This window comes from Mytilus galloprovincialis, chromosome 13, assembly GCF_965363235.1.
Source record: "Mytilus galloprovincialis chromosome 13, xbMytGall1.hap1.1, whole genome shotgun sequence".
In the NCBI taxonomy this organism is placed as follows: Eukaryota; Metazoa; Mollusca; class Bivalvia; order Mytilida; family Mytilidae; genus Mytilus; species Mytilus galloprovincialis.
The window spans coordinates 57,850,848-57,878,233 of NC_134850.1; the positions used below are offsets into that span (position 1 = coordinate 57,850,848).

The window sequence follows — 27,386 nt, forward strand, 5'->3', positions numbered from 1 at the left end:
CAGCGGTTTCTTTCTTCTTACTGCATGTTGTGTTATTTTCATGAACTACTAGTAGTTACTTTAATTTCGCAATTTGGTCTTGTAATACTCTTTATCATTTTCTCGAAATTGACGTCAGTGTATAAAACTGTTAGTGTTGTCTCGCTATATTTTATTAAGTTCAAATTTTCGAATATAAAAAGGTAACCCCCTCCCTAACTATATAAACTATATAAAATTTGAAAGAAAAAAAAAACACCACTTCAATATACTTTCATGAATGAAATTATTTCAGTACCGTTCAAACTCTTTTTTTTATTTTAGTACTATTTTTTTTAATTATTTTTTTTAATTTAAAATGAAAAGAAACCATTATCACCGGTATCATAACTTTTCATTTGTTTTTTTTTTTGTTTTGTTTATAATTACTACTCGTATTTCGTGCGACACCTTGAGGTGTTTAAGATTAATTAACCATTGAAATTAATTAGTGCTACCTGAAGGCGCTTGACATAATAAGAATCTTTCGCGGAATAGACTATAACTCAACAAAATTTTATGACGTCATATAATATATAAATAGATAGTGTACGACCTGTCAAAACATTATACACGTTGTCGCGGATAAGGCTGGATCGATATTGAAAAAAATCTGTAAAGATGAAACCACGTTCTAGGATATACGTTACAAGACAGATTCCGCAAGGTGCATTCGATGTTTTACTGGAAGACGGCAATGTTTCCTTTTGGAATAGCCATGAGCCGGTTCCTAGAGGCGAACTGTTGAATAACATACAAGGCGTGGATGCACTTTTGTGTATGCCAACAGACAAAATAGATCGGGATGTTTTGGATAGGGCAGGTATGTAACTGTTTTTTATTACTACTATTTTCAGTATTCAGGAAAAAGACGAGTGTGATAGGGGAAAATATATAAAATTGTCGTGTTACCAAATTATTTTAGGAACAGCTGATCGGCAACCTTGAGTCAGCCAATCAGATTGCTTTAAATCCACACACCTCTTAAAACATGTTGTTTGTTGCTAATCAATATTAATATGTCACGTACACTTTTGAAGTATATTCTAAATGATATTAATGATATCTTATAACTAACTTACTTTTTATTCTTATGATAAATCATTCTGAGAAAATATTTGTTGTGGGGTGGAAAAAAAGGGGGTTGGGTGTTGGGTACTGGACTCGCTGGGCTTGTCAAACTGTAAATCATAAACTCGTTTTTCGTTTGCTTGTTTCTTAAGTAACAATATTTATTTTCTTAATATGAAATATGAAACGCTGTAGTATTATTTGAGTTAAGTAAAAGGAAGATGTTTTTGTCACTCGTTGTGTGAGTAACTTTTATTCATGGTACATAATCCAGCATGGTAGCGATGTTTGCAAACCCTTCACAGATATTATGGCATCTTCAAAGATTGTAATAGATGCTGCATTCCACCTTTTTTTTTGGTCCAGTTTTTATCATTGATAATTTATTCAATATTTTTCTCTCCTAAGTGTACTAAGTGTATAAATTTGTTTAATGCCCTTTTTCCAAGTGAGGAAATTAGATGTCCACAAACAAATTTTTGTATTTGTGTCACGGAAGACCAGTGTACTTTAAAAGCAATGTGAATGTTTGCAGTGATCTTGACACAAGTACAGGCATGAGATCAAAGTCCACTTTCTCTGACCCCTTTTGACCAGGTAAAGATAGATAAAAGTCACCTAAGTAAACATTCACCCTATCTCACAAAGACCAAACACATTTCTGTCTGTATTTTGACGGGATATATTATTGACAAAAACAGCATGTCTTAAGATCAAGGATAAATACACTTAAGAAATGTAGGTCAACATAATATATACATGTAGATGTACCTGTGACATCGTTTGAGTAAATACACTGACAGGTGAAATGATACCTTCGTGACCAGTCTTGTAGCTTGATTGTTTTCTTTTGAACGTATAATTTATACGTATATATATACTATACATTAACTTTTTTTAATTTATTCATTTTATTTTCCGTATCATCCCTGCCCTTTTTTTTGGTTATGCATTCCGGTTTTTTTTTCAAAAGAAAATGGTTTTTGGTATGCATGTACTTGAACAATGTAATTTTCAAAGTACGAAAAGGGATTGATCTCCTACTGAGAAATTAATAAATAGAAAATAGAGCTTCCTTGTTCTTTGTTTGAGAAAGTTCAAAATCTAACGATCAAATGAAACGGATTCATGCATCAAGTGCTTTTTTTACATTTTATTTTGAAAATAAAAGGGTTAGAACTCAGAGGGAAACAGTTTTCTCTCTCTCATGAAATTCTGGCGAGTTTTCAGCTTCTGACCGCTTTTTCCTCACTGAATGCCTACTGGCATACACCATAATTTAAACATGTTAAAGGACAAATTATTTGAAAATATTTTATTAATTTCAATATGAAACTTGCAAATGTCCTAAATCATATTCTAGAATACTTTTTGTTATTTATATTCAAATATTAATCACGTATACTCCATTGTCATAGAATTAAAACATTGTGACGAAGTAAAAAACAAGATATTACAAAGAAATAAGTAATTGTACATTTAAATATACCAATTCCTTGAAAAGACATGACATTGCAATTGTATAATGAGATTGCGGGATGCATGTAGTTCAGACAGTGAGGTTAGAAGGATTGGGATTAGCTATTGTTCAATGTTAAATTTAGTTAAATCTAATGACGTTTTAGTTTAGTATTCTATAAAAAGATCACGGTCATACCGGATTTAAAAAATAACAACTCGACATGGTATCGAATAATATACGTCATCAAAAGAACAAACAAGGAAGTCCAAACTGCTCTAAAGAATTATTATAGATAAACCAATTCGTACTAAATCCGGATTTTGTAATGTTTTATTCGTTGTCTTAACTTAATGAAAACATATATAACTTAATAAATACATTATTAGCGTAACTAAATGTAACTGCGATGATTATGAATAAAATAATAATACATGTATAAGTTGTATGGTTTGTACTGGCCCCATACGGATCCATAGAGGATTAGTATAATCTCTAGTGAGTTAGGCCGAAGGACGAATTCTCTATACTGAGAGTTTACTAACCCTATACGGAACTGTTGAGGGTCAGTAGTGAATCGAATAACAACTGTTTCGCACACGGGACTTTTCCTGTCAAGTTTGGTATAAAGATATAAATTCATTTAATAGATGGCGTCACTGTTTATAAAATCTCCTGACCCCATATGCATGATATGGGTGATAGGGGATCACCGGATAACCAGTCACAACGTACTAATTTAACCGAGGTGCGGTAAATAACTTATTAAAAAGCAACAGTTGACAGTCTTCTTGTACATTCAATGTGTATGGAGTTAAAAAAATAATTTGAATTGAATTTATATATTGACAGAAATTGTCATATACAAATATTAGAAAAGTTTAATTTATTTTCAGGTCCATCGTTAAAAGTGATTGGAACATTATCTGAGTTATGTGATCACATAGATGTAGACGAATGTAAAAGACGTAACATACAAATTATCACCATGCCATCCATATCTACAGAAATTGTGGCCGATTTAACGGTAGCTGCACTTGAGGGACAGTTAATGTCGAACGAAGGTAAGCAAGGCGATATAATAGAGTTATCCCCCGTTGACCACGTTGAGAAATCAGGTTTCTAATAATTTCAGCTTCATTTTAATTTTCAGTTCTTTCAAGTTACATGATATGTTTTCATTTGAAACATGCATTGTTTTTCCATCAATGTGAAAATAGTTGGCAAAAGTATGAAACAACTGTAAATATGTTTTGATTTCTGTTACGCAATTAGAAGTTATCACATACATGTAGAATACGATTGTTACTAAGACAACAAAGTACAATATACGTACATTAAGTGCATTTTTTTTTATCACAACATGCTCAAACAACATTACATGTATAAATATGATAATAATTACTTCCATATTTCTGAATTTATGGACATGATAAAACAATTGTCTATTTCATTTTCCAGATGTTAATGCAAATGAGTCAATAAATAAGAATGACGTCATTCAAAAAATGTACAATGGCAAGACACTTGGACTAATTGGACTTGGAAGCACCGCTGTTGCCATTGGTAAACGATTACGTGGAAAGGGCATCTCAGACATTAAATACAGTGATTTTACAGTCAAATCAGCACAAGAAAAAGAAATAGGAGCCAATTACGAAGAATTTGAAAAAGTTTTAGAAGAATCTGACATTATTTGTATCTGCTGCAGAGGGAACAATAAAAACAGCGAACTATTCTATAAAGACGCTTTTCAAAAAATGAAGAAATCGGCCATCTTAATCGACGCAGCACGTGGTCATGTGATTAACTACTACGATTTATACGAGGCATTGCGTGAACAACATATATCTGCCGCGGCTGTGGACTTGAGAGAGCAGGGAAAGATCCCTTATAAAGACCAACTGTTAGGCTTAAATAACTGTATATTCGTTCCTTATCAAGAATCTAATCGTTGGGACAAGAGAAGCAAAATTTCTGCAATTGTATCAAACAAAATTGTTGCTATCTTACAAACGCCGGATTGTATTCCTGAGAATCGTCCAGTGTCTGGCTAATGTTATTGTTGTTTCATCTGTTGGTTCAAACTTTTATTCACGCATCGAACAATATTGCATATGATTGAATTTATTTAAGCAGTGTACATACACATTTTCACCATTCATTGAGCTATTAGATTTGAGAATGTAAGCCGTTACTTTATAAAACATCTCAGAACGCTTGTTAGAAATTTTGAAGTTCTTGTTACAAGTTTTATGTATATATAAATAGTTAATTTTACTTCTGTTGTGTCGATATTTATATAGATATAGAAAAAATGTGGCATGAGTGCCAATGAGACAACTCTCCATCCAAGTCCCTAATTGTAAAAGTAAATCATTATGGGTCAAGGTACGATCTTGAACACGGATCCTTGGCTCACAATGAACAGCAAGCTATAATGGGTCCCCAAAAAATTACTTGTGTGAAACCATTCAAATGGGAAAATCAACTGTTTAATCTATTAAAAAAAAACGAGAAACATATTCATAGCAGTGTTAATATATACCACATACGGATGCACAAAACAAAAAGTATCCCACTGGACCATGGCTGTACAACACAAAACAAAAAGTATCCCACTGGACCATGGCTGTACAATCACCATGCTCAGACCGATGCTGTATGCTACTCAACACACAAGACACACGTCTTTCTGAAATTGCCGTTATAACTTATTCTAGAAACCGTTATACAATTGTAGCACCCTAGCATTTCTATAGGAAGCAAATTCTCAACGCCAACTAGTGAAAAGTAGATAAAAAATGTAGATAAGAAAAAAAAATTAATAAGACGTGATTTGATTGCCAATGAGACAACTCTGTATCAGAGACCAAACGAAGTAAAATTAAAAAAAAAAATAGTACTATAGGTCACCGTATGGCTTTCATCAATGAGCAAAACCGACTAGATTTGATTTTGACTACTAACTTCATATGATGCTTCCTATAATAAATTGAAGAAAAACACTATAGTTTAAAATGAAAATTAGTGAATATGAAAAGTAAACACTAGTCTTGCTTATCAGAGGGATATATTTTCATTTTTATTTTTGTAACTTAATTTGTATTTCGAATTTTCTGTCTAGTTGCATTAGATAATTTATATCGTCACGAACAAATGATATTTCAATAAACGGACATTTATAATACAATATTGTATTATTTAATGCAAATAGACAGGCATATAAGGAGAGACGTACGTAAACAAATTAAATTACAATGATTAAAAGTGCGTATCCGTTAACCGAAGCCCTGTGGTTTGCATACATGTACATGTTTACAAAGTGATTCAGCAAACAAATCTTTCTTATCTGTCGGTTGAATCACTGTTGAACAGGATGAATAGTGGGAGCTGGCGGTGGAGACACTTGAATAAGAACACATTTAATACATGTAACGTTATTTTAATATAGAGAGATATTTCAAAGAACGCAACGAACATACAATCAGCAGTATTTTGAGGGGAAAAATCACGTATTGCCCTTTCTGAATTTTTATAAGTAAAAGAACCCATGATTTAATGTAGATATCATACTATCATAAAATGTGAATTTAGGTACACATAAACAAGACAGAAAAGTTTTATTTGACAGAACAATGACACCCAATAAATACATGTTTTTCTATTTGACTTGAAAGTGTTGGAGCACCTTTTAAAAAATTACATGTTTCTTATTAAGAAATTGCATTTCACAATTTAAGAATTGTATAATTATGGCGGATCATATTCCCTTCCCTACTTGAAAGCTGACTGGCATGAAGGGGATTGGTGAGGTGAGGGGAAAACGATAAACACCTTTTAAATTCGTTACTTTCACATTTATCTCAGCCGTTCAACGTAAAAGCGTTGAATATTCTGACCAAAAGTCGACTGGTCTTTGGATATATTGTATAAGTAAACCAGAGTTACCTCCCATTATACAAACATTTGATACAATTAACTGTCTTGAGAATTTATTTTGTTTTCCCATAATTTCAGCAAAAGTGGCTATCTTATCATACCACAGAAGAACATAGGCAATTGTAGACAACAAATGTTCCAAAAGGTGCAAGTTATCTTTTTGGGATTTTGGGTCCTCATTGCTCTTCAACTTTGTACTGTTTTGGCTTTATTACTATTTTGATCTGAGTGTCACTGATGAGTCTTATGTAAACGAAACGCGCGTCTGGCGTATCAAATTGTAATCCTGGTACTTTTGATAACTATTTACACCACTGGGTCGATGCCACTACCGGTGGACGTTTCGTCCCTGAGGGTATCACCAGTCCAGTAGTACGTCAGCACTTCGATGTTGACATGAATATCAATTATATGGTCATTTTAATAATTTCCTGTTGACAAAACTTTCAATTTTTCGAAAAACTCAGGATTTTCTTATCCCAGGAATAGATTACCTTAGCCATGTTTGGCACAACATTTTGGAATTTTGTGTTCTCAATGCTGTTCAACTTTGTACTGTTTTAGCTTGATCACTGTTTTGATCTTCGTGTCACTGATGAGTCTTATGTACATGTAGACGAAACGCGCGTCTGGCGTATCAAAATATAATCCTGGTATCTTTGATAACTAATTATCTCCCTGCTTTGTCCCTGTTCTCAGATCACTGGAAAGCTCAAAACTGAGTGCCTACTATTAAAACGGTCCAAAGCGATTTTTGTCTTACCTAAACTGTATATACCAACAGGAGGTATAACCTAACTCTGGCAAAAATTCAGAGCTTTGCATGGGGGAGATACATTCCTTAATTTTGAAAAATTCTAAAAGATTGAATAGCGAATTTTTACAACACAAAATCCCTATTTTCATGCCAGTACCGAAGTACAGGCTAATGGGATGGTAATACACGTCCACCAGCACAGGCATTGAACCAGTGGTAGTTATAACATAAACGGTGCCCATTTTTCTGCACCAGATGCGCATTTCGACAATCAATCTCCCTCCAGCGATGTTCCAGGACAAAACATTTGAAAATCCAAAGCTTATCAAAAGGATGGTGAGTTATTAACTAAAAAGTGGATAACTGTAACAATACTGAAAATTGATATAACATCTTTATAATTAAATATTCAATAACGAACAATGTTTTTTCAAGTTATTATGCATGCTTATACTCAGTTGCATTTTATATTAACTGCAAAGGGTAGAGAAAAGATCACTCAAATTACTACTTCCTGAATATTCATGAAGTACTTGTCACTGGACAAACAACAAACCAACAATAATTCATAGCCTTACGAATCAGATACATGTCAAGTTGCTTAACAAATGTCTTACATGTTTATTATCATCAGTACTTTGAGGACATAGACCACGATTTATAATATAAATCAAGTCCAAACCTATTTACTTTGGAAAGCTATTCATGTTTTTGATGTGTTTTGATGCACAGGTAAATGCATAAAGACTTGATGCATTCATGTTGCATAATCTGTAGCACTTTGACATTTTCGCATGTGCACGCATATGCACCTAGAAGACCTGGCAAGCGATTGTGTTTTCGATCGAGATAACTTTTTTTATTTCGTTCATTTAATTGCAAAGTAAACATCCTTGTCCTATATTTGGTTCAAAATAACAAACCTCAAGGAGAATAGCAATGCGCATGTCAAAACATATTGACGGGTTATTTTAACTTATAGTCTGATTCTTTGAACAAATCCTCGTACAATGTCTAAACCAAAAGTGTACATTACTCGACGGGTACCGGTTGATGGATTGGAACTTCTGAAACGTAAATGTGAGGTTCAAATCTGGGATGACGATGAAGTTATTCCGAGAAAGACTTTATTGGAGAATGTCAAAGGAATTAACGGAATATTTTGTTTGATTACAGAAACGATCGATGCTGAATTCTTGGATGCTGCTGGTATGTATTTGTTAATGTGCAAGCATTTGAATATGAACATAAATTATATTGTTTCAAACTGATTTTTGTCATTGAATGTCTTATTTTATTAAGCATCTTCTATAAAATAAAACAAAAACAATACGCATTTCCTAACAACTATGATACGACTGAAATGTTAGTCGTTGAAATACGTCTTATTTTTGAAAAATTATCAGTTGGAAATTAAAGAATTATTACTTTAATTAAGTAAATTTTAACCCTTCCCTTTTTCCTGAAGAATATGGCGTTGTGTATACCCGTTGAAAACTAGTAAATTTATAAAATTCAAATCTTCGCTTACTACATGTACTAAATTCAACAAAAGTATACACGATTGATTAGTTTGCACATGGCAGCAGGAGATGAAAAACTGTTACATTGGCGGGTCCAGTGGGGGGGGGGGGGGGGGGGGGGGGGTTCCGGGGGTTGGAACCCCCCTTTTTTGCCGATTAATGCATTTGAATGGGAACATATATTTTGACCCCCCCCCCCCTTTGTCCTGGGTTGGCCCCCTTTTTTAAATGGCTGGATCCGCCGCTGTGTTACTATTATAACAAATAGATTTCATAGTTTGTTTTCATCCAATACATTTTAGTAATTTTTGTAGGTCCTGACCTCAGAGTTGTGGCTACAATGTCCGTTGGGACAGACCATATTGATCTGAAGGAGTGTAAGAAGAGAGGAGTTTTCGTCTCTAACACGCCGGACATAGCTTCGGATAGTGCTGCGGATCTGACTATGGCGCTTGTCCTAATGACAACAAGACGTCTGGTTGAAGGTAATAATATAAACATTACCTATGGAAGGTTCTTCATTTCATTCCGAGCCGGTTGCTTTCATATATATATAAGTAGAATTAATATCGATATGTGTGGCATTAACAAAGAAAATATAGCTTCACATAAGGGACGACATCAAAAGATCGATGTAGGATAAAAAAACTTAAATCAAATAGGGGTTTAGGGGTGGGGTGAGTGTGGGGGGGGGGGGGGGGTCAACATTGCTGCAAGTTTTGTTAATCTTAAATCGATTTTACATATAATTGGTCAATCAATTTTTCCCAAATTAAGTTAAGAGGGGGAGGGGGTCAGTAAAAAAACTATGTGAATTAAAGTTTTTTTATCCTTCATTGAACTTTTGATGTCGTCCCTAATATTGAAAGGGAAGTGGTTACATTGGGTAAGGAAATAAAAATACATTTTGGTATGACAGGAAATGAAAATACCTGCCGTTATGACAAATAAAGATTGAAATGTATGTAGGTATGACAAGAAATGATAAGACTGGTCTGAATTATTTTAATTGTTAATAAAAGTCGGAATTTAAAACGAAATTTTTGGAACTGTTATGTTTTCGTTGTCCAATAATTTATTGTAAAATTGGAGTAAGAGGAGTGGTCAATTTCGTCAATTACCATGACACAAAAGTTCGATCTGTATTAATAAAAGACCACGTCATATGTACATTTTTTCCCTCACTTTTCTGAAGAATGAAAATTTTAGTCCTTTTCTGGTCCGACCATGATGAGTAACACACTGTCATATCTTTTTCTCGAATCGCAATTTCCCAGGTAGCACAAAAACATTTTATTGATATTTTTAAAATATATTGCAAAATATCACCAAAATATCATTCAAAAACATGTTTTTGACGTGATATGTCTGGCTGTACTCATGTGAATAGCATATTTTCTGGAAATATTTGTTCTTAATGTTTAAAGAGCATTATTTTTAAATATCTTGATTTTATATTGAAATAACATAATTTTGATATAATTCAGTTTCAATTGAAAATATCCAGACAACATCTTTCAATATCTGGACAAAATATTCTTCTAATGTCTAGGATATGTTTTATTGATGTCTACCTAATGTTTTTTTTTAAATACAGTCTGTTAACCTTATTCTCATTTTAATAAAAAGTTCAGGCATTGAATTGAACTATGATGATTATAAGTCAATTCATAAGTTCTACTGGTTGATTTTATAATATATATATTCAATAGATTAACAACTATCAATTGGACAGTAAGAAAATGCACTCGTGTCAATGATGTGTTGATATACAAGAAAATGAAAAAAATGAAAGTATATTCAAATTGTATTTGTTGTTTTGGGCTGGTTTTAAATATTTTTTGTTTGTGCATAAAATTATTCAATCATTTAGGTAAATACATTTAAATGACTACACAGATTTGAAAATGTTAGATAAAGAGAAGGAAGAGCACATTTTTTGTTAGAACATTGGAATAATATAATTTTCAAGTATGTGGTATAAAGGGGGGAGATAAGTACCTAATACGTTGGCATATTGTTGGCACAATGTTGGCTTATATTTCTTTATTGGCATGAAATATCAATGATATTTTTTTATAAACACTGTTTAAAAAACTTTGAATTAGACAAAATACAAAGAATTTTCTAGTTCTAGACACAGATTATTGTAGTCCTATTTGGTATGACTTTATCATTTTGATTTTTTACTGGGTCCTCAATTCTCTTAGAACACAATCGTTAATCGCTAGATAATTTTTCTTTTGACTTGATTTGAATTTTCATTTAAGTTAGATTAGAATTGTTAAGACTTTTCTATCAAAAATGAGGAGACATTCATGTTAATCTGATTAAAAAATTATATAAAAAATATTTTCTTTTTCATATCAAACATGGACTTCACACAAATATCACTAACAAACATAAGAAAAACATTTGTCGTACATCTTACAAATATCAATTAAAAATATTATGTAAAAATGTTTATAAAATATTTCTTTTTTCATATCAAACATGTGCTTCACTCAAATATCACTGACAAACATTTGGAGAACATTTCTAGCATACATCTTACAAATATCTATTAAACATATTATCTTAAAACTATTATGAAACAGTCTTTAACTAATATTTTCTAAATAAAATCGAAAAAATATATTGTTATGATGTTATTGAAATATTCATTAGATATTACCATTTTTATATTTTTGATTAGGACAAGAAAAGTATATTGATGTTACATCAAAAAGATATTTGATTATACATCAAACCTATGCTTTACATAGATGTAAATCAAAAATGTTTTATAAATATTTCTTTTACACATCTAAAAAATATATATATTAAATGTTATATAAAAATGTCCATCAGATATTGATTGAATATTGCTAAGAAATATCTCCTCGACATACAATTGTTCTCATTTATAAAACTGTCTATTTAACGTTTTAAAAACATCAGCAAAGAATATTTATTATTCATTATAAAAAAATATTTACAAAAAATGTGTTTATATTAGCAATCAAACATTGGGACGAAATACAGTGGCGGATCCAGAATTTTTCATAAGTGGGGGCCCACTGACTGACCTAAGAGGGGGCCCGCTCCAGTCACGCTTCAGTGATTCCCTATATAAGCAACCAAATTTTTTTCCAAAAAGGGGGGGCCCGGACCCCCTGGGCCCCCCCCCCTAAATCCGCCTCTGAAATATTATTGTTAAAATATCATTAATGCATAATTTCTGATGTAAAAAAAAATGTCTTTAAAATATTTTTTGGTAAATATTTTTGAAAAACATATATATAACCAGTCAATAATATCATGAAAATATTATGTGTTAGCTGGGTTAGATCAGACATGTCTCTAGAGTATCACTGGTTTCATATGGTCACATTTATCTTAATGGCGATGCATGTCAACTGAAATAAACTGTAGACAATAGTGGTTAAATATAACTAATATATTTATAATACTGGTATATTTATACTACTGGTATGTTTTATAAGAAAATACAATATGTGATCATCATTTATTATTTAATGGATTCCTTTTTTATCTTTAAGGAGTAGACGCTGTTCGACAAGGTCAGTGGTCACATTGGAAACCCATGTGGTTATGTGGTTCAAATATGATGTCTAAAACCATTGGTATTCTGGGATTTGGTCGTGTTGGCTTTGGTGTTGCGAGGCGACTTAAACCGTTTGGGGTCAAAGAAATTATTTATAACGATATCAGACCACATGAATTTGCAAAAGATATCGCTACCTTTGTCTCGTTTGACGAGATTTTAGAGAAATCAGACATCATTTGCATATGTTGTGCACTAACGTCACTGACGAAAGGTTTATTCAATCAAAGTACCTTTAAAAAAATGAAAAGGAAACCCGTGTTGATAAATACATCAAGAGGAGGAATTGTTCAACTTGATGATTTGCATAGTGCGTTAACATCCGGTCAAATTTCAGCGGCAGGACTTGACGTCACTGAACCGGAACCACTTCCGTCAGACCATCCTCTGGTATCTTTACCGAATTGTGTCATTTTGCCTCACATGGGTACTAACACGAATGAGGCAAGGAAGAGTATGTCAATAAACACGGCGAAAAATATTTTGGCGGTTCTTGATCTGACTGATTCGGATTGAATGAATTATACTACATGTATTTCGCGCGCTATTCCACCAAATGGATGCAGTTGTATTCAATTATAATAGCGCATTGTTTGAGCTAGTGTCGATGGCACGTCAAACGATTTTTTTTTATTTGAAGGCACAATTATCCACAATCATTCTAATCATTATACACAAAAGGTTGATGCAATAAATTAACAACTTTTACTTGATTTCAATAAAGCATTTTGCAAAGTACAGTGTTCGCTTCCGTTCGCAGTGACTATATAGATTATCTTAAAAAATAAAATGTTGAACAGGTTACTTCGTACGACATCATTATCTGCCAATCGTATTCAATAGTTCACTGAACTTATACACTATTATATTTAGAGGCCAGCTGAGGACCACATCCAGATGCTGGATTTTCTCGCTGCATTGAAGACCTATGGTAGCCTTCGGCTGTTGTCTGCTCTTCGGTCGGGTTGTTGTCTTAAAAGTTTTTGACACATTCCACGTTTATTAAAAATAATTCATGCTTACTTAACGTTAAGTTGTTCGTATGTTCACTTGGGTCCATCATGAAAATAATGTTTTGAAACGAAAGGCCTTCTAAGATGATAAGCACGGAGCTGCAGAGGTTGGATGAGTATAATTTGCAACCAAATGATCTTAAATGTGTTACAAAAGCTATTTACAGAAAAAGACGTAGTGCACATCTTCCTCTTGCGAAATCTAGACAAGAAAAACATGAAGCACTGTCAAAAATGAATATCCAATCCGCGTATGTAGAAATTTGAGAACTTTGTAGTTGTCACCCAGCTATTAAAGTTCTTAGCTCACCTGGCACAAATGGCCAATAGAGCTTTTCTCATCACTTGGCGTCCGTCGTCGTCGTCTGTCGTTGTTAACTTTTACAAAAATCTTCTCTGAAACTCCTAAGCCAAACTTGGCCGGCCCACAATCATCATTGGGTATCTTATTTAAAAAAAATGTGTCCGGTGACCCGGCCAACCAACCAAAATGGCCGCCATGGCTAATAATAGAACATAAGTTTAAATGTAGATTTTGGTTAATATCTCTGAAACCAAAACATTTAGAGCAAATCTGATAGGTTGAAATTATTATTCAGGTTAAGATCTATCTGCCCTGAAATTTTCAGATGAATCGGACAACGCTGTTGGGTTGCTGTCCCTAAATTGGTTATTTTAAGGAAATTTTGCCGCTTTTGGTTATTTATATCTTGAATATTGTTATAGATACAGATAAACTGTAAACAGCAATAATGTTCATCAAAGTGAGAACTACAAATAAAGTCAACATGACCAAAATTGTTAGTTGACCCTTTAAGGAGTTATTGGCCTTTATGGTAAATGTTTTACAACTTTTAGTTTTTGGTAATTTTTTACAAAAGTCTTCTTCTCTGAAACTACAAGGACAAATTTAACCAAACTTCTCCACACTCATCATTAGGGTATTAAGTTTAAAAACTGTGTCCGATGACCCGGCCCGCAAACCAAGATGGCTGACATGGCTAAAAATAGTACATAGGGTAAAATGCAGTTTTTGGCTCATATCTGAAAGCGTTTATAGTAAATCTGACGGGATAAAATTGTTTATTAAGTCAAGATCTATCTGCTCTAAAATTTTCAGACCAATCAGGCAACCCGTTTATAAAATGGATTAAAAATGTTGCGCTAAAATTGCAATAGATAATTCTACTTTCCGCTAAAATCGGTGAAATAGGTTGCGCTAAAATAGGTTTAACTTTGGCGTCAAAACCTCCATTTTTTGGGGCAAAAATGTCCTCCGTCGTGAATTTTAGGAACACTGTCATGAGACTTTAATTGACTCCTAAACAGATCAGCTTATAAATTGTTTATGATGCATCGATCTTTAAATTGTTCCGAAAATTATTTTTTTTAGCTGAAAGTAAAATACATTTCGGGATACACGGCCGACACTCGGCTAACCGAGAGATTGGTCGGTTAATCTATATTGAGTATGCGGCTATATCGGCGGTTGGTCTGTTAATCGGGTTGGCTAAAGTCTGTTAATCAGGTGTTATCGAGAAAATCATTGAAAACTCAGCATGTTTCATTGTATAACCTTTTAAATATATGTTTATCATAAAAAATATTTATGTCTAACAAAAATATTCAATGTTCTGAATCCAGTGGTGTAATTATTATTTTTCTAGCTTCTATGTACGACCTATAAAATGAAAAGGCAAGTTACTCATCAATAAATTTATACACATTTTACACACACAAAATGTACACAAAATGACACCTGTGTTGAATTTACTTGCATGCAATATTTTGAACATCGAAAAAAGACAGGCATTATGTGTGTTAACCAAATTGATATCATTGTGTGAAAAATCTACACGAAAATCCGTATTTTGGTGACATAAATCAATCTTTTTTTAAAACCTGGTCTGTTAATGGGTCGGATGTATAAAACCCGGTCTGTTAATTGGTCTGTTAAGAGTTATGAATGACAATAAAAGTATAATTTTATTACTATATAGGGTGTTAATTTGGTAGGCTCAAGACGAGCGGCTAAAATATACGGAAACAACACTTGAGCAATGGAACATAAAATATATACGGAAACAAAACATGAGCAATGGAATATAAAATATACGGAAACAAAACACATGAACAATTAACAATTTAGTCAATGAATATTGAAAATTGATAAAAGTGGTTTCAAAAAGTGTTAAATTAGAGTAAAATTAATTTTATCCGAGAATGGTCGCATATATTGTGTGGATTCTGTTTTATTGTCATGAATGACACCAATTTGTCATCTACATTGGTGACCAGTATAACGTTTAACGTCGTAATGTAACTAAACATAAGTAAGTAAAATATATTGGGATGCCTAAATATATAGAATAGAGAAAGAATAATTAATGAGTAAGATAAATAAAATGTATAGAAAAGTAACATAACAATTTAAAGAATACAGAAATAATCAACACCCCAATCCGGACCCTCATGGTATACACGCAAGGTTGGCAAAAAAGTGTTCTAGACCATGCCAGTGGTAAATACCGGTAAATACCGGGAAATACTGGCAAATACCGGCAAATACTGGTCGATTGAATTTTTAGTGGTCATTCCTATAAAAACCACTATCTTCTTGGTCAATTATAATTACTATTAATAATTAATTTATCTAGAAAGTGTTCAAATCATTTTTAATGCTTTCATTTCAATTTCTATTGTAAATTCAAACATGGATCTACATTGATTAATGTGTATATAATATTATAGTAAAAGATCAAAACTTTTTGTCCCTGCTTCAATATTTCCATTTCCAGCATGAAGAAGGTTTTTATCTCACAGCTAAATAGACAGGAAATAATTTATTGTTTAAGGGAGTCTTCATGTATCAATTTTATTACTTTCAACCCATGTACTGTCAACTTTTATTGGGGGCTGTTGTTTTAGTAATTAAATTTTCACACCTAGCAATGCCAGGTGATGGGTAAAAAGACCCATGTAACTTCATTTACCTGTAGTTTTATTTACCTTTAATTCTAACTACCTGTAAAATCATACATTTTGAATAAAAAATATATTGATTTATAAATGTTGAAATAAAATGTAATTTTATATATATATCTGAAGTATGCAATATCATAATTCATAATAACTAAATTTTAAATCAGTAGGAACAAGTGTTTTAAATGAATAAAACATCAAATTCATTAATTTTATAAGCTGACACATTCATAAAGATTAAAGTTGAAGTATATTTTACTTTTTGTCAAGTTTTTACTTCAATTAATAGTAAAAACAACCATAAAAATTTCAATTGACCAGTATTTGCCAGTATTGACCACTTGGGGAGTATTGTCCGGGGCGGTAAATACCGGTAAATACCACTGGTAAATACCGGGGGTGGTTTTTACCACCCAACCTTGTATACACGAGAATCTGGATGGAGATACAGAATATAAATAAAAGATAAGGACAGTAGAGAGTGATGCATTGCTAAAAAAGAGAGAAAAAAAACAATAATTGTTTAAGAATAAAGACATAAAACCACCCTGGATGTTGAAACAGTAACGGATTGCGATGTACTCATATTGGTAACAAATGCTTGAAGTTTACATGTGGACAACTGCAGTTCTCCACTGCACATATGTTGAAAAGGAACTAAACGGAATAACATGAATTTAAACTTAATACAACCAAATGTAGCTGCATTCGCTCCTTTCCATTTACTTCTTTAGAATGATTTATAAACAACAGATGATTATTAAGTAATAGAAGAAAAGAACCAATTGGATGATACTGACGAATTTGGGTTAAACGTCCAGTGACAAATATCATGTGCATATGAGAACGACAACACGTTATAAGTACCCTGTGTTGTATTAGGAAGACACGTTCAGTCGGATTTGAGAACATGCTACTTTTTGCAGACACAACAATTAAGGCTGATTGAAATCGTTAATAATAAATTCATGCATATTCCAGCGGCCAACCCAGATCACGCTATATTGAAGTGACACACTCTTCAATAAAATGCAAAGAAAGTCAAAACAAAAATGCGTTTACTGGAAGGATAGTGCTGCACCGTGTTATCATTTTTTTTTTACTCAAGAATCTCTCATTCTTAACTTTTTCAATGAGAAAATATAAAGGTAGCAAAACTATTTTCGTGGCTAAATAACTCTTAACTGACACAATTTCAATTGTCCAACCCATTAACAGACTTTATAACCCATAATTTTCACTAAAACGTGGTATTACTCACGTTATATTACAATTATGAAATATTTACTAATGTCAATTTATATGCAAGAACCAAAGTAGTAGTTTGTGTCTTTTAAATGATATCTAAAATTGTTTGTTTCGCCTTTTATCAAAAAAATTGCTATGCGTGTAGTCATTAATACTACATACTTGCGCGACACCTTTTACTTTTACTAAAAACTGCGTAGACTATGAAATGTTTTTGAAGGTGGAAAATGTTCTATGATAGATATCATTTTGTCAGACACTTTTCTTTTTTTGATTTGATTCTTATAATATGCCAAAAATCTGTATATTTGATAGAAATTAACATTAAATTGTGCGTTTTACTCTTAACAGACGTATAGCCAACCCGATTAACAGACCAATCTCCCATATAGCCGCATACTCAATATAGATTAACCGACCAATCTCTCGGTTAGCCGAGTGTCGGCCGTGGGATAGAAAGGGACCGTTACAATTATTGGTATTCTTTCAATCTTCTTAAACATTTTTCTTTCAACTTTTTTTTCCTTACTTTGCATATCAAAGGTAGCTACTACTGTAACACAAAACTACCGTTTATGGTGTTCAATATTATACTAATGCAACACTAATGTATAGGTACATACTCGGAAATCCGCAAAAGTCAATAATATGATATAAGCAAAAACTTTATTGCGTAGTACACTTGTACGCGATCTAGTTTATTTCTAAAACCTATTACTACGCAGTTTTATTTATTTGTGTTAATACAGGTTACCTTTGTGCACTTATCGTCGGATTTATAATCCTTTTGAATCGTAATAAATATGACACCGTCAAACAAACCTTTTGGGAGAGCTGTAATGGGTGCCCTTTTCAGATTATTTTGTACTTCACGAAATCACTCCGGAATATCTCAATGTATTTAGATATTACGTGCATTAGGTAAGTCATATTACACATATACAGATAACGTGCTTGAAATATATCTAATTTTCGTTTCAATAACTAAAACTGAATACTATATATATATACGCTCGGTTCATAGTTAAAACATTTATCTTGAAGTATTTTAAGGAACAACTTGTCTACAAATTCGAAACGATGTTGGATATATATTGATATTTGTAGTTGTATTAATTTTGTATTATTGAATTTTATCGCTATTTTGCGCATTTTTCCTTTGATCTTTTTTTTTGTGATGATTTTTCATCTCATGCTACTCGCTTGAGATGGAAAATTATCGCTAGAAACTAAGGAAGCGCGTAACGTTGCTAATGTAATTGACATGACAACATCGTCATAGGTAAAATAGCGATAAACAGATTTTCATTGGTCATCTCAACTCGATTGCTCAAGCGGCTCAAGCGAGAAAATCAATCTCGTTGAGATGATCAACGATAATCTATAAGTATACTTTATTTTAGATATGTACATACAATTCAGGACCTTGTTGTAAACTAGTATTAGCCTGATTTTCTATTGTACTGTATTGTAGTCCTGTCATAAAATGTTATCAGTTTAATGTTATATATTTATTATTGCTATAAAAGCGGGAGGTTTGGCAGCGGTATACTACTGTTGCCTTTATTTTTTGGATCATAACTATATGCATTCTAATTTTAGTTAATAACTTATAAATTCTTTCGTTATCCTGTTATTTTTTATCCTGGTTATTTTTTGTAATTCTGTTTGCTGCAGTCAATTAAAGGTTACTAGAAGTTCAGAAATTAGTATATTATACACTGATTAAGCCGCTATAAAATTAATAGCGAGTTTCTTGATATTCTAGGTGAGTCTCTTGGTTTTAAAAATGATTTTCTTTTAATTTTATTTTGAAGAAAAATAGATAAAGTTTACAAGTAACTAATATTTTAATTCAAATGTTTAATTTAACAGTAATTATTATTGTTATTATTTGATATTTTATTAGCAATGTTTGTAGTATGTTATTATTGTTTTCAATTTATTTTAACTTTAAAGTTGTACTTTGTTTATTAAATAAAGTGCGAGTTTCTTGATATTCTAGTTGTCAGTCGATCCCGGCCTGCCTCTACATCGGCAGCAATGCCATGCACCATCCTAGGCATTGTCACAGCTAGTTTCCCCCATCATGCTTAGACCCAGAACCAGCTCTCACGGATGTAGTTCGTCTGTTGAGAGTTTGTCGGGAATCAACACAACGGCTAACTTCACAATATACCAACAATCTATATACCATTCACATTGGATAGCATTGTCGTCCTTTTATTTTTGTTATAATATATGGTGGAGGACCCTGGCAAATATATGTAACAATACTAGTCTTTTTACTACCTCTGCATGTAAATTGTTAAAAATAAAGGAAATTAGTGTTATCATATTATTCTTGCCGATAAAGATAAGCAAAGTGGAATTGTATTCAGCAAACTATCACATATGACAGCAAATAATATTTAGAAGAATAATAAGAAATACAATACTGACTGCAGGCCATATTAGCTGTTTCTATTTGGACTTACGACATCGCAACTTTTAAGACAAACCTTAGACCATCCTATGACACCTATAAGTATACAGACTGTATATCCTTACGATATAAAAACCAATGTTAGGATACATATCTTAGAAGATATAAAAAAGAAGATGTGGTATGATTGCCAATGAGACAACTATCCACAAAAGACCAAAATGACACAGACATTAACAAACTTTGTTTGACTTAGGACTATGACTTGTCGAGTGCACCTGTCCCGTGCTGGATCTTAACTAATAAAAGTTGCAACCAGTCAATACAATTAAAAAAACAACACACTTTTTATAGGGTAAAGAAAATCCTCCACTTTGTCGGTTTTTCTTATTTTTCATTTCTAAAACTTATCTTGTTTCTTATTTCGCCCCAATATTGTAGACTCGATCTATTTATAGTTTGTCATACAGAGGAGCAAAGATAATACGTAATTATGTAAGATTGACAATGTGTCAAGAAATGATTTACTCACAAGGTCTTTATGTTTAATCAAACGGTAAAGTTTGATCTCACCCTTGAATATACAAGAAAGACAAACACGTACAAGTATGTAATAGGCGTGTTCGTGTGATACAAGTTGTGAATAAAAATGAGATTAATAACAGAATGCACTTTTAAAGGAATAAATGTTACGTAATTAATTTCAGATTAAATTGTCAGATCATACAAAACACCTCATCTTTTAAATCGTTTTGAAATTAGACAGAAGTCGATGTAAATTAGCGTGCACAGGGTAGCACGTTTGCTGTTTTATCAAGGTCAATTAAGACAGATTATCAATTAGGATATTCGTTACTCTTCTGCATCCTTTTGTCGTCATTAAGATGTTCGAATGTTATTCGTTATGTTGCGGAGGTTGGATTGTCCTTCATTTGACATTGTCTGCTATCAATCGATAGATAGAAGTCTAGAGCTGATTCTAAACCTTAATTTTCTCACGTAATCCTTTCGTAGGTTTCACTGTTATGTATAAAATACTGTCCAGTATCGTATGGGCGTTTACAGTGTCATCGACATTTCAACACAGAAATATTGATAACAGCTAATTTATCTTGCTATATTTACTCTAAACAAATAGTTATTAATAACATTCGAATAACATTTTATATAACAGATTACTAGTATATGTTTTTTAACATATCTAGAGAGGATGACAAAAATTAAAGTGTTTGTGACTAGGAGGATACCCAAACCCGGACTTGACATACTACAACAGGATTGTGATGTACAGTTTTGGGACAGTGATGAAGCCATTCCACAAGACGAACTTCTCAAGAAAGTTCAGGGAGTAGGAGCTTTGCTGTGTATGCTGACTGATAAAATAGATGACGAAGTCCTAGCAAAAGCAGGTAAATATATACATATTTACTTTTCTTTTCCTGTAAAGTGTTTTGATACCACTATTTCGACTTATTGGATAAAAATCGTAATATGATTTTTAGATGTATTTTTGTAAAGCTTTTATTTGGACAGTTGACTTTCCAACTCACTAGCAACATACTCGTGTATTTGCAATAGTTGTTTCCTGTACCTTTCAACTGCTGTAGAATATTAATAACGGCCACAGCATCGGTTTTTATACTGTATTGTTATGATATATCATAGGTTGTCGTCTTTGCTTCTTTGCAAGTAAGAAGTCAATGAAGTAGGAAGTCAATGAAGTAGGAAGTCAATGAAAAAATAAACACCATTCAGGACAAACTTCAACAGTAACATACTGTGAAGTTGCTTGGTATTTTTGCCTTATTATATACTTGTTTTCATATCAAAATGCATCAGTACTATAACTTTTATCGTATATATGGTTATTTTTTAAAACAAATTTGATCTGAAATAAAAGCTTCTTGGGTGATAACGAACACGGTTTCTCCATTGTTTTAAAAAAAAATCTTATTTAGATATACCTTATAAATTCTTTTTTAAACTTGATTATAAAAAGAAAAATATTGTAGAAAGATTTGTCCTGAGTTGGCAATAAATATAAGACCTTGGTGCATATGTCAGACACATGCATCTTACGTAAGTCTATTGATTTTGTTAAATCTAACGTATTTTAATTGATTTTGTTAAATTAGATTTAAATGTTCTATAACATCCAAATTTTCAATGTGATGAGGACATTTGTAATCCTTTGTATTTGGTTTAAAAATTCGATGTAGGCTATCGAAAAAAAAATTTGAAAAATATCGACAGAAAAATACACATCAAAAACCATTTTTGCAGTGTAAGGGAAGTAATTCAGATAGGACAATAACATATATGCTCTTTTTACTTGGTGAAAACCTACGTATTAACCAATATACTCTTTTTACTAGGTGAACACCCAAATATACTCTTTTTACTAGGTGAAAACCTGCGTATTAACAAATATACTCTTTTAACAAGGTGAAAACCTGCGTATCAACAAATATACTCTTTTTACTAGGTGAAAACATGCTTATTAACAAATATAAAATTGAGAATGGAAATGGGGAATGTGTCAAAGAGACAACAACCCGACCATAGAAAAAACAACAGCAGAAGGTCATCAATAGGTCTTCAATGTAGCGAGAAATTCCTGCACCCGGAGGTGTCCCTCAGCTGGCCCCTAAACAAATATTATATACTAGTTCAGTGATAATGAACGCCATACTAATTTCCGAATTGTACACAAGAAACTAAAATTAAAATAATACAAGACTAACAAAGGCCAGAGGCTCCTGACCTCTAGCCAATGTAGAAAAGTTAACGCATAACAATACGCACATTTAAAATTCAGTTCAAGAGAAGTCCGAGTCTGATGTCAAAAGATGTAACCAAAGAAAATAAACAAAATGACAATAATACATAAATAACAACAGACTACTAGCAGTTAACTGACATGCCATCTCCAGACTTCAATTAAACTGATTGAAAGATTATGATTTCATCATATGAATATCAGGCACAATCCTTCCCGTTAGGGGTTTAGCATCATACCATCATATTAACATATATGAGAAGAACATAATCCGTGTCATGCCAATAACGGGTTTTTGAATAAATGTGTTTAGTTCTACTCTTTTTACTAGGCGTATTAACAAATTTACTCTTTTTACTAGGTGAAAACCTGCGTATTAACAAATATACTCTTTTACTAGGTGAACACCTGTGTATTAACAAATATACTCTTTTTACTAGATGAAAACCTGCGTATTAACAAATATACTCTTTTTACTAGGTGAAAACCTGCGTATTAATAAATTTACTCTTTTTACTAGGTGAAAACCTACGTATTAACAAATATACTCTTTTTATTAGGTAAAAACCTGCGTATTAACAAATATACTCTTTTTACTAGGTGAAAACCTGCGTTTTAACAAATATACTCTTTTTACTAGATGAAAACCTGAGTATAATTAACAAATATCCTCTTTTTACTAGGTGAAAACCTGCGTATTGTGTCGACTATGTCTGTAGGTTATGAGCACATAGATCTTGAAGCTTGTAAAAGAAGGGGGATAGCTGTAACAAACACTCCAAATGTATCAACTGATAGTGTGTCAGAACTAACGGTGTCTCTTCTACTGCTGGTGGCGAGGAGACTATATGAAGGTACATGTAGTTTTAAAAGTAGTCTCGAGTTAGATATATAGTAAATGCTCAACCTGACAAGTAACATGCTTAAAAAGCAATGTTCTGCTAATGAATACTTTAAAGAAATGTACTAATTATGTTGAAAAATAATCCGTTATAATTATTTGAAAATTTAGAATAATTGTTAAGATCAGCTCCGACATTCCACACAAAATATTTAACAACAAATTAATCCAACCTCCTATCTATAGCTAATTAAAATATAGATCTCTGATTTCGTTATACTACGTAATACTCATATGTAGTATAACGAAATCAGAGATATATATTTTTTTAATTAGATGATCCAACCTCAGAAATGATTATTATTAAAACCTTTAGAGGGTACATAGAGCTCAACATAAATGTAGTAACGAACACCAAGTTGTGTTCTTGGATTTCAATCAAATTGTTTGGTAACGAGACTTATTCGTATAAAGGATTTAAGCATTGTGAAAATTAAAGAGGCGGGGATCCAAAACTCAAAACTCAAAACTCATATCAAGTTGAGAGAAATTTAAAACGTCATAGCCAAAAAAAAACAAAAAAAAAACAAAAAACCCAAAACCAACAAAAACACAACGAAAATAGAAGCAAACCCACAAAAGCACAACTTAGAACAATACAGATCGAGCAACACAAACCTTACCAAAACCAGGAGATTCAGTTGCTTCGGAAGGGTAAACAGATACTGCTTCATATTTGGCGCTTGTTGAAAGGACGATCTTAGCTGACTATGTCAATGTGTGCTTATAATCATAGGATTACTAAATAAATGCTACCCCCTTTCCGTTAAATAACATTTATACATTCATTGTATTTTCAGGAATACGTGCTGTCCATGTAGGAGAATGGGGCAAATGGAAACCTATGTGGCTGTGTGGAGTCGAATTAACAAACAAAACAGTCGGAATCCTCGGACTTGGTCGTATAGGATACGGGGTGGCTAAACGACTGAAACCTTTCGGAATTGAAAGAATTATTTACCATGATGTCTGCAGAGTTAGTTACGCTGATGATATTGGCGCTACATATGTAGATTTCCCCACTTTGTTGAGCGATTCTGATATGATATGTATATGTTGTAATTTAACTCCACAAACTAAGCACAAGTTTAATACGAAGGCTTTCGAAAAGATGAAGAACAGTGCAGTGTTAGTTAATTCCGGGAGAGGGGGAGTAATCCAACATGATGACCTATATGAAGCATTACGTACAAACACTATTGCGGCTGCCGGATTAGACGTAACTGAACCGGAACCACTTCCTAAAGATCATCTGTTATTGACCTTAAACAACTGTATTGTTCTCCCACATATGGGTAGTAATACATGGGAATCAAGAAACAGTATGTCGGAAATTGCTGCGGCTAACATTATTTCTGTTTTAAATGGTACGAATGCAGTAGGTGAAGTAATTCCTCCTCGAAATAATGGTCTATGATTAAAAAAAAAAAAAAATAACAGCAACATGAGACCGCTTTGTTATATCGTTATTTGTTTCCGATTATCGATATACTTGTAATCGTTTCAGTAAATCATATGGTTGATGTTGTAATTTGATTTCTTCTTTTTAGTTGCAACTAGTCAATATTGGTCATATTGAAGGTTTACATCATTAGAGTTACTGTTAAGTTGTCCCTGTTGATTTCTTACACTTATGTCTATTAAAATAAAATTGTTGCAAAAGGCGAGCGAAATTTTGTGTGCAGTGAACATATGTACCAATTGAAAATTGAATCTGAACATACATGTCAAACTAAATGTGGTTAATTCAGCCAGTCTTTCAAAATATACTGGTTATGTTACTTTTGACGATTAAATCGGAAAAAAAACAATAGTTTGTATTTACATTTAAGGCTCTAAAAAGAAAAAAAACCCAACAGACCAAAAGATAGTCCCTGACTTAAACAATTTAAGCAGCAGTTACCCGACAGTTGTTATTATAGGAGGATCCCGAAGGTATACTCAAACTCATAATTCGAGAACAAGTCAAAACAAATAATCAAAAAGCAAAAACGAACAACGACAAACAACAGCTTAACTATAGCAGTAAACATATAAAATATAGATTTAGAAACACTTTGCAAATATGAAACAAATATGATCTCAGGTGCCCAGGTAGGGTCAACAGATGCTGCTGGACACATGAAACATACGATTGATTTCGAAAGTCGTGCACCTCTTTTTTTTTATTGAAAAGTATAGTTGCAGAACGGTATTCGGTACTAGTGCTAGGAATTCATTGATTCACAAAACAAAACAAAAAAAATCATTCCTGATAAATATATTAGTACAGTCTTGTTGAAAAATGAAAAGTCACATAATATAAAATATTGCATCTATGACGAATTATCTATAATTGCGCACAACATTTTTAGAATTATCTGCTTTTTAGAAAATAAAAACGGATCATTTACAAGCCGATAGTTCATTGAAAGGGACAAATGATTCTACAATACAACGTTACAATGTATTAATCACTGTTGTAAACTACATGTATTTTATGGGAATAAATAATTTTGTAGAGAGATCCTTCTTTTCAAAATATAAGACTTTGCCTTGCAAGAAAAAAAAAGTATATTGGATACCTACCACTCATTACACAAAACCAGTACACATACAGCAACATAACACAAACGCAAAGGAACAGCTCTTTTTATTGAAATCCTTGGTCACAGCGAGATCTTCAATACGAAGCAAAAAGAACTCATCCTCACTGCAAGTGTAAGACTGACCATAGCTGTTTAAGTTTAGTGTATTCTGAGCAAAATAATTGGGTAAGATCTAACACCATCAAATTAGTGCTTGTTAAAAATAACATACTGAAAAGTATAACAGAGCTTAAATAAGGCTATAGTTACGTTTTGCGGGGACTCGAGGGAATAAATCATTTTTTTTTAAATGTAGGATTTCGCTATTTTTTTCTATAAATGAACGTTAACATTTACTTAATAAAACAATAAAATAAAAGAATGGGATCACCGTTCATTTAAGCTCACAATCTGCCTTCGAAAGAAGCATACATTTTTGTTAACTTCACTTAGGTACTTTTTTTATAGTTGAATTTTTTTTATATAGGAGAAATAGAGGAAACATCGAAACAAAAAAAAAAAAAAAAAACTAAATTATAAAATCGCTTAAATTTTACAACTGTTTAGTTTTGAGTACAGCTGATTTGAACAAAAATAATAAAACATATAAATCACCGATGATTTAAAAAAGATATTTCAATTTGAATGCCAAAAATATGCATTTTTGCACCAAAGGGAGATAATTTGGAGCTTTTTCAATGATATAAACATTTTAAAAATCATCTAGGGTCAAAACGAATTGATTTATTTTGTTAATTTTTGTACCATATCATAAAATAACAACTAATAATGTATACGTAATAAATAAAATTTGTAATTTAAAAAATAAATGTTTAAATGTTTGCTGAAATTTGTGTACCCTCGGGCCGCTTTAAGGGTACGTAACTGAACAGGACCTGATCCAGCAGACAGAAAAGTTCCGAGTACTGTTACTTATGACGCCGCAAACCATATGATAACCTATACGATGCACGGACTGAGTCTTGCATTGTAAATAATGGTGGTTTGATTAACATCTCACATTAAATCACCCTTCATATAATAATTTATCCTTTTAACACCCTGTCCAATTAGAAATGCACTTTTCAGATATG

The 27,386-nt window shown here is 32.4% G+C and overlaps 3 protein-coding genes across 5 annotated transcripts; all 3 read left to right on the forward strand.

The window, feature by feature from the left end:
- The first annotated feature begins 572 nt into the window (after positions 1 to 572).
- On the forward strand, positions 573 to 4,828 carry LOC143056815 (glyoxylate reductase/hydroxypyruvate reductase-like). Its single transcript, XM_076229978.1, has 3 exons — positions 573 to 841; positions 3,445 to 3,612; positions 4,010 to 4,828. The coding sequence occupies exons 1-3, from the start codon at positions 640 to 642 to the stop codon at positions 4,603 to 4,605; spliced, it is 966 nt and encodes a 321-aa protein (XP_076086093.1). The 5' UTR covers positions 573 to 639; the 3' UTR covers positions 4,606 to 4,828.
- A 3,356-nt stretch (positions 4,829 to 8,184) lies between these two features.
- Positions 8,185 to 13,179, forward strand: LOC143056816 (glyoxylate reductase/hydroxypyruvate reductase-like). Its single transcript, XM_076229979.1, has 3 exons — positions 8,185 to 8,456; positions 9,085 to 9,255; positions 12,313 to 13,179. Exons 1-3 carry the CDS (start codon positions 8,258 to 8,260, stop codon positions 12,891 to 12,893), a joined length of 951 nt encoding a protein of 316 aa, XP_076086094.1. The 5' UTR covers positions 8,185 to 8,257; the 3' UTR covers positions 12,894 to 13,179.
- A 5,226-nt stretch (positions 13,180 to 18,405) lies between these two features.
- LOC143057559 (glyoxylate reductase/hydroxypyruvate reductase-like) lies at positions 18,406 to 25,392 on the forward strand. 3 transcript variants are annotated; one of them, XM_076230869.1, is made up of 4 exons: positions 18,406 to 18,541; positions 21,220 to 21,454; positions 23,508 to 23,678; positions 24,526 to 25,392. In XM_076230869.1, exons 2-4 carry the CDS (start codon positions 21,256 to 21,258, stop codon positions 25,140 to 25,142), a joined length of 987 nt encoding a protein of 328 aa, XP_076086984.1. In that variant the 5' UTR covers positions 18,406 to 18,541; positions 21,220 to 21,255; the 3' UTR covers positions 25,143 to 25,392. The 3 variants fall into 3 exon arrangements, with proteins under 3 accessions (XP_076086984.1, XP_076086986.1, XP_076086985.1); XM_076230871.1 differs by lacking the exon at positions 18,406 to 18,541 and adding an exon at positions 19,303 to 19,388; XM_076230870.1 differs by lacking the exon at positions 18,406 to 18,541 and having other exon boundaries at positions 21,114 to 21,454.
- The last annotated feature ends 1,994 nt before the right edge of the window (positions 25,393 to 27,386 follow it).

What these genes read in the sequence shown, in the direction of transcription:
- LOC143056815 (XM_076229978.1), top strand. Translation starts at nt 640, where the DNA reads ATGAAACCACGTTCTAGGATATACGTTACAAGACAGATTCCGCAAGGT. An exon ending in GGATGTTTTGGATAGGGCAG is followed by an intron (nt 842 to 3,444) that starts GTATGTAACTGT and finishes ATTTATTTTCAG; the next exon opens with GTCCATCGTTAAAAGTGATT. An exon ending in ACAGTTAATGTCGAACGAAG is followed by an intron (nt 3,613 to 4,009) that starts GTAAGCAAGGCG and finishes TTCATTTTCCAG; the next exon opens with ATGTTAATGCAAATGAGTCA.
- LOC143056816 (XM_076229979.1), top strand. Translation starts at nt 8,258, where the DNA reads ATGTCTAAACCAAAAGTGTACATTACTCGACGGGTACCGGTTGATGGA. An exon ending in TGAATTCTTGGATGCTGCTG is followed by an intron (nt 8,457 to 9,084) that starts GTATGTATTTGT and finishes TAATTTTTGTAG; the next exon opens with GTCCTGACCTCAGAGTTGTG. An exon ending in AACAAGACGTCTGGTTGAAG is followed by an intron (nt 9,256 to 12,312) that starts GTAATAATATAA and finishes TTTATCTTTAAG; the next exon opens with GAGTAGACGCTGTTCGACAA.
- LOC143057559 (XM_076230869.1), top strand. Translation starts at nt 21,256, where the DNA reads ATGACAAAAATTAAAGTGTTTGTGACTAGGAGGATACCCAAACCCGGA. An exon ending in CGAAGTCCTAGCAAAAGCAG is followed by an intron (nt 21,455 to 23,507) that starts GTAAATATATAC and finishes TCTTTTTACTAG; the next exon opens with GTGAAAACCTGCGTATTGTG. An exon ending in GGCGAGGAGACTATATGAAG is followed by an intron (nt 23,679 to 24,525) that starts GTACATGTAGTT and finishes TTGTATTTTCAG; the next exon opens with GAATACGTGCTGTCCATGTA.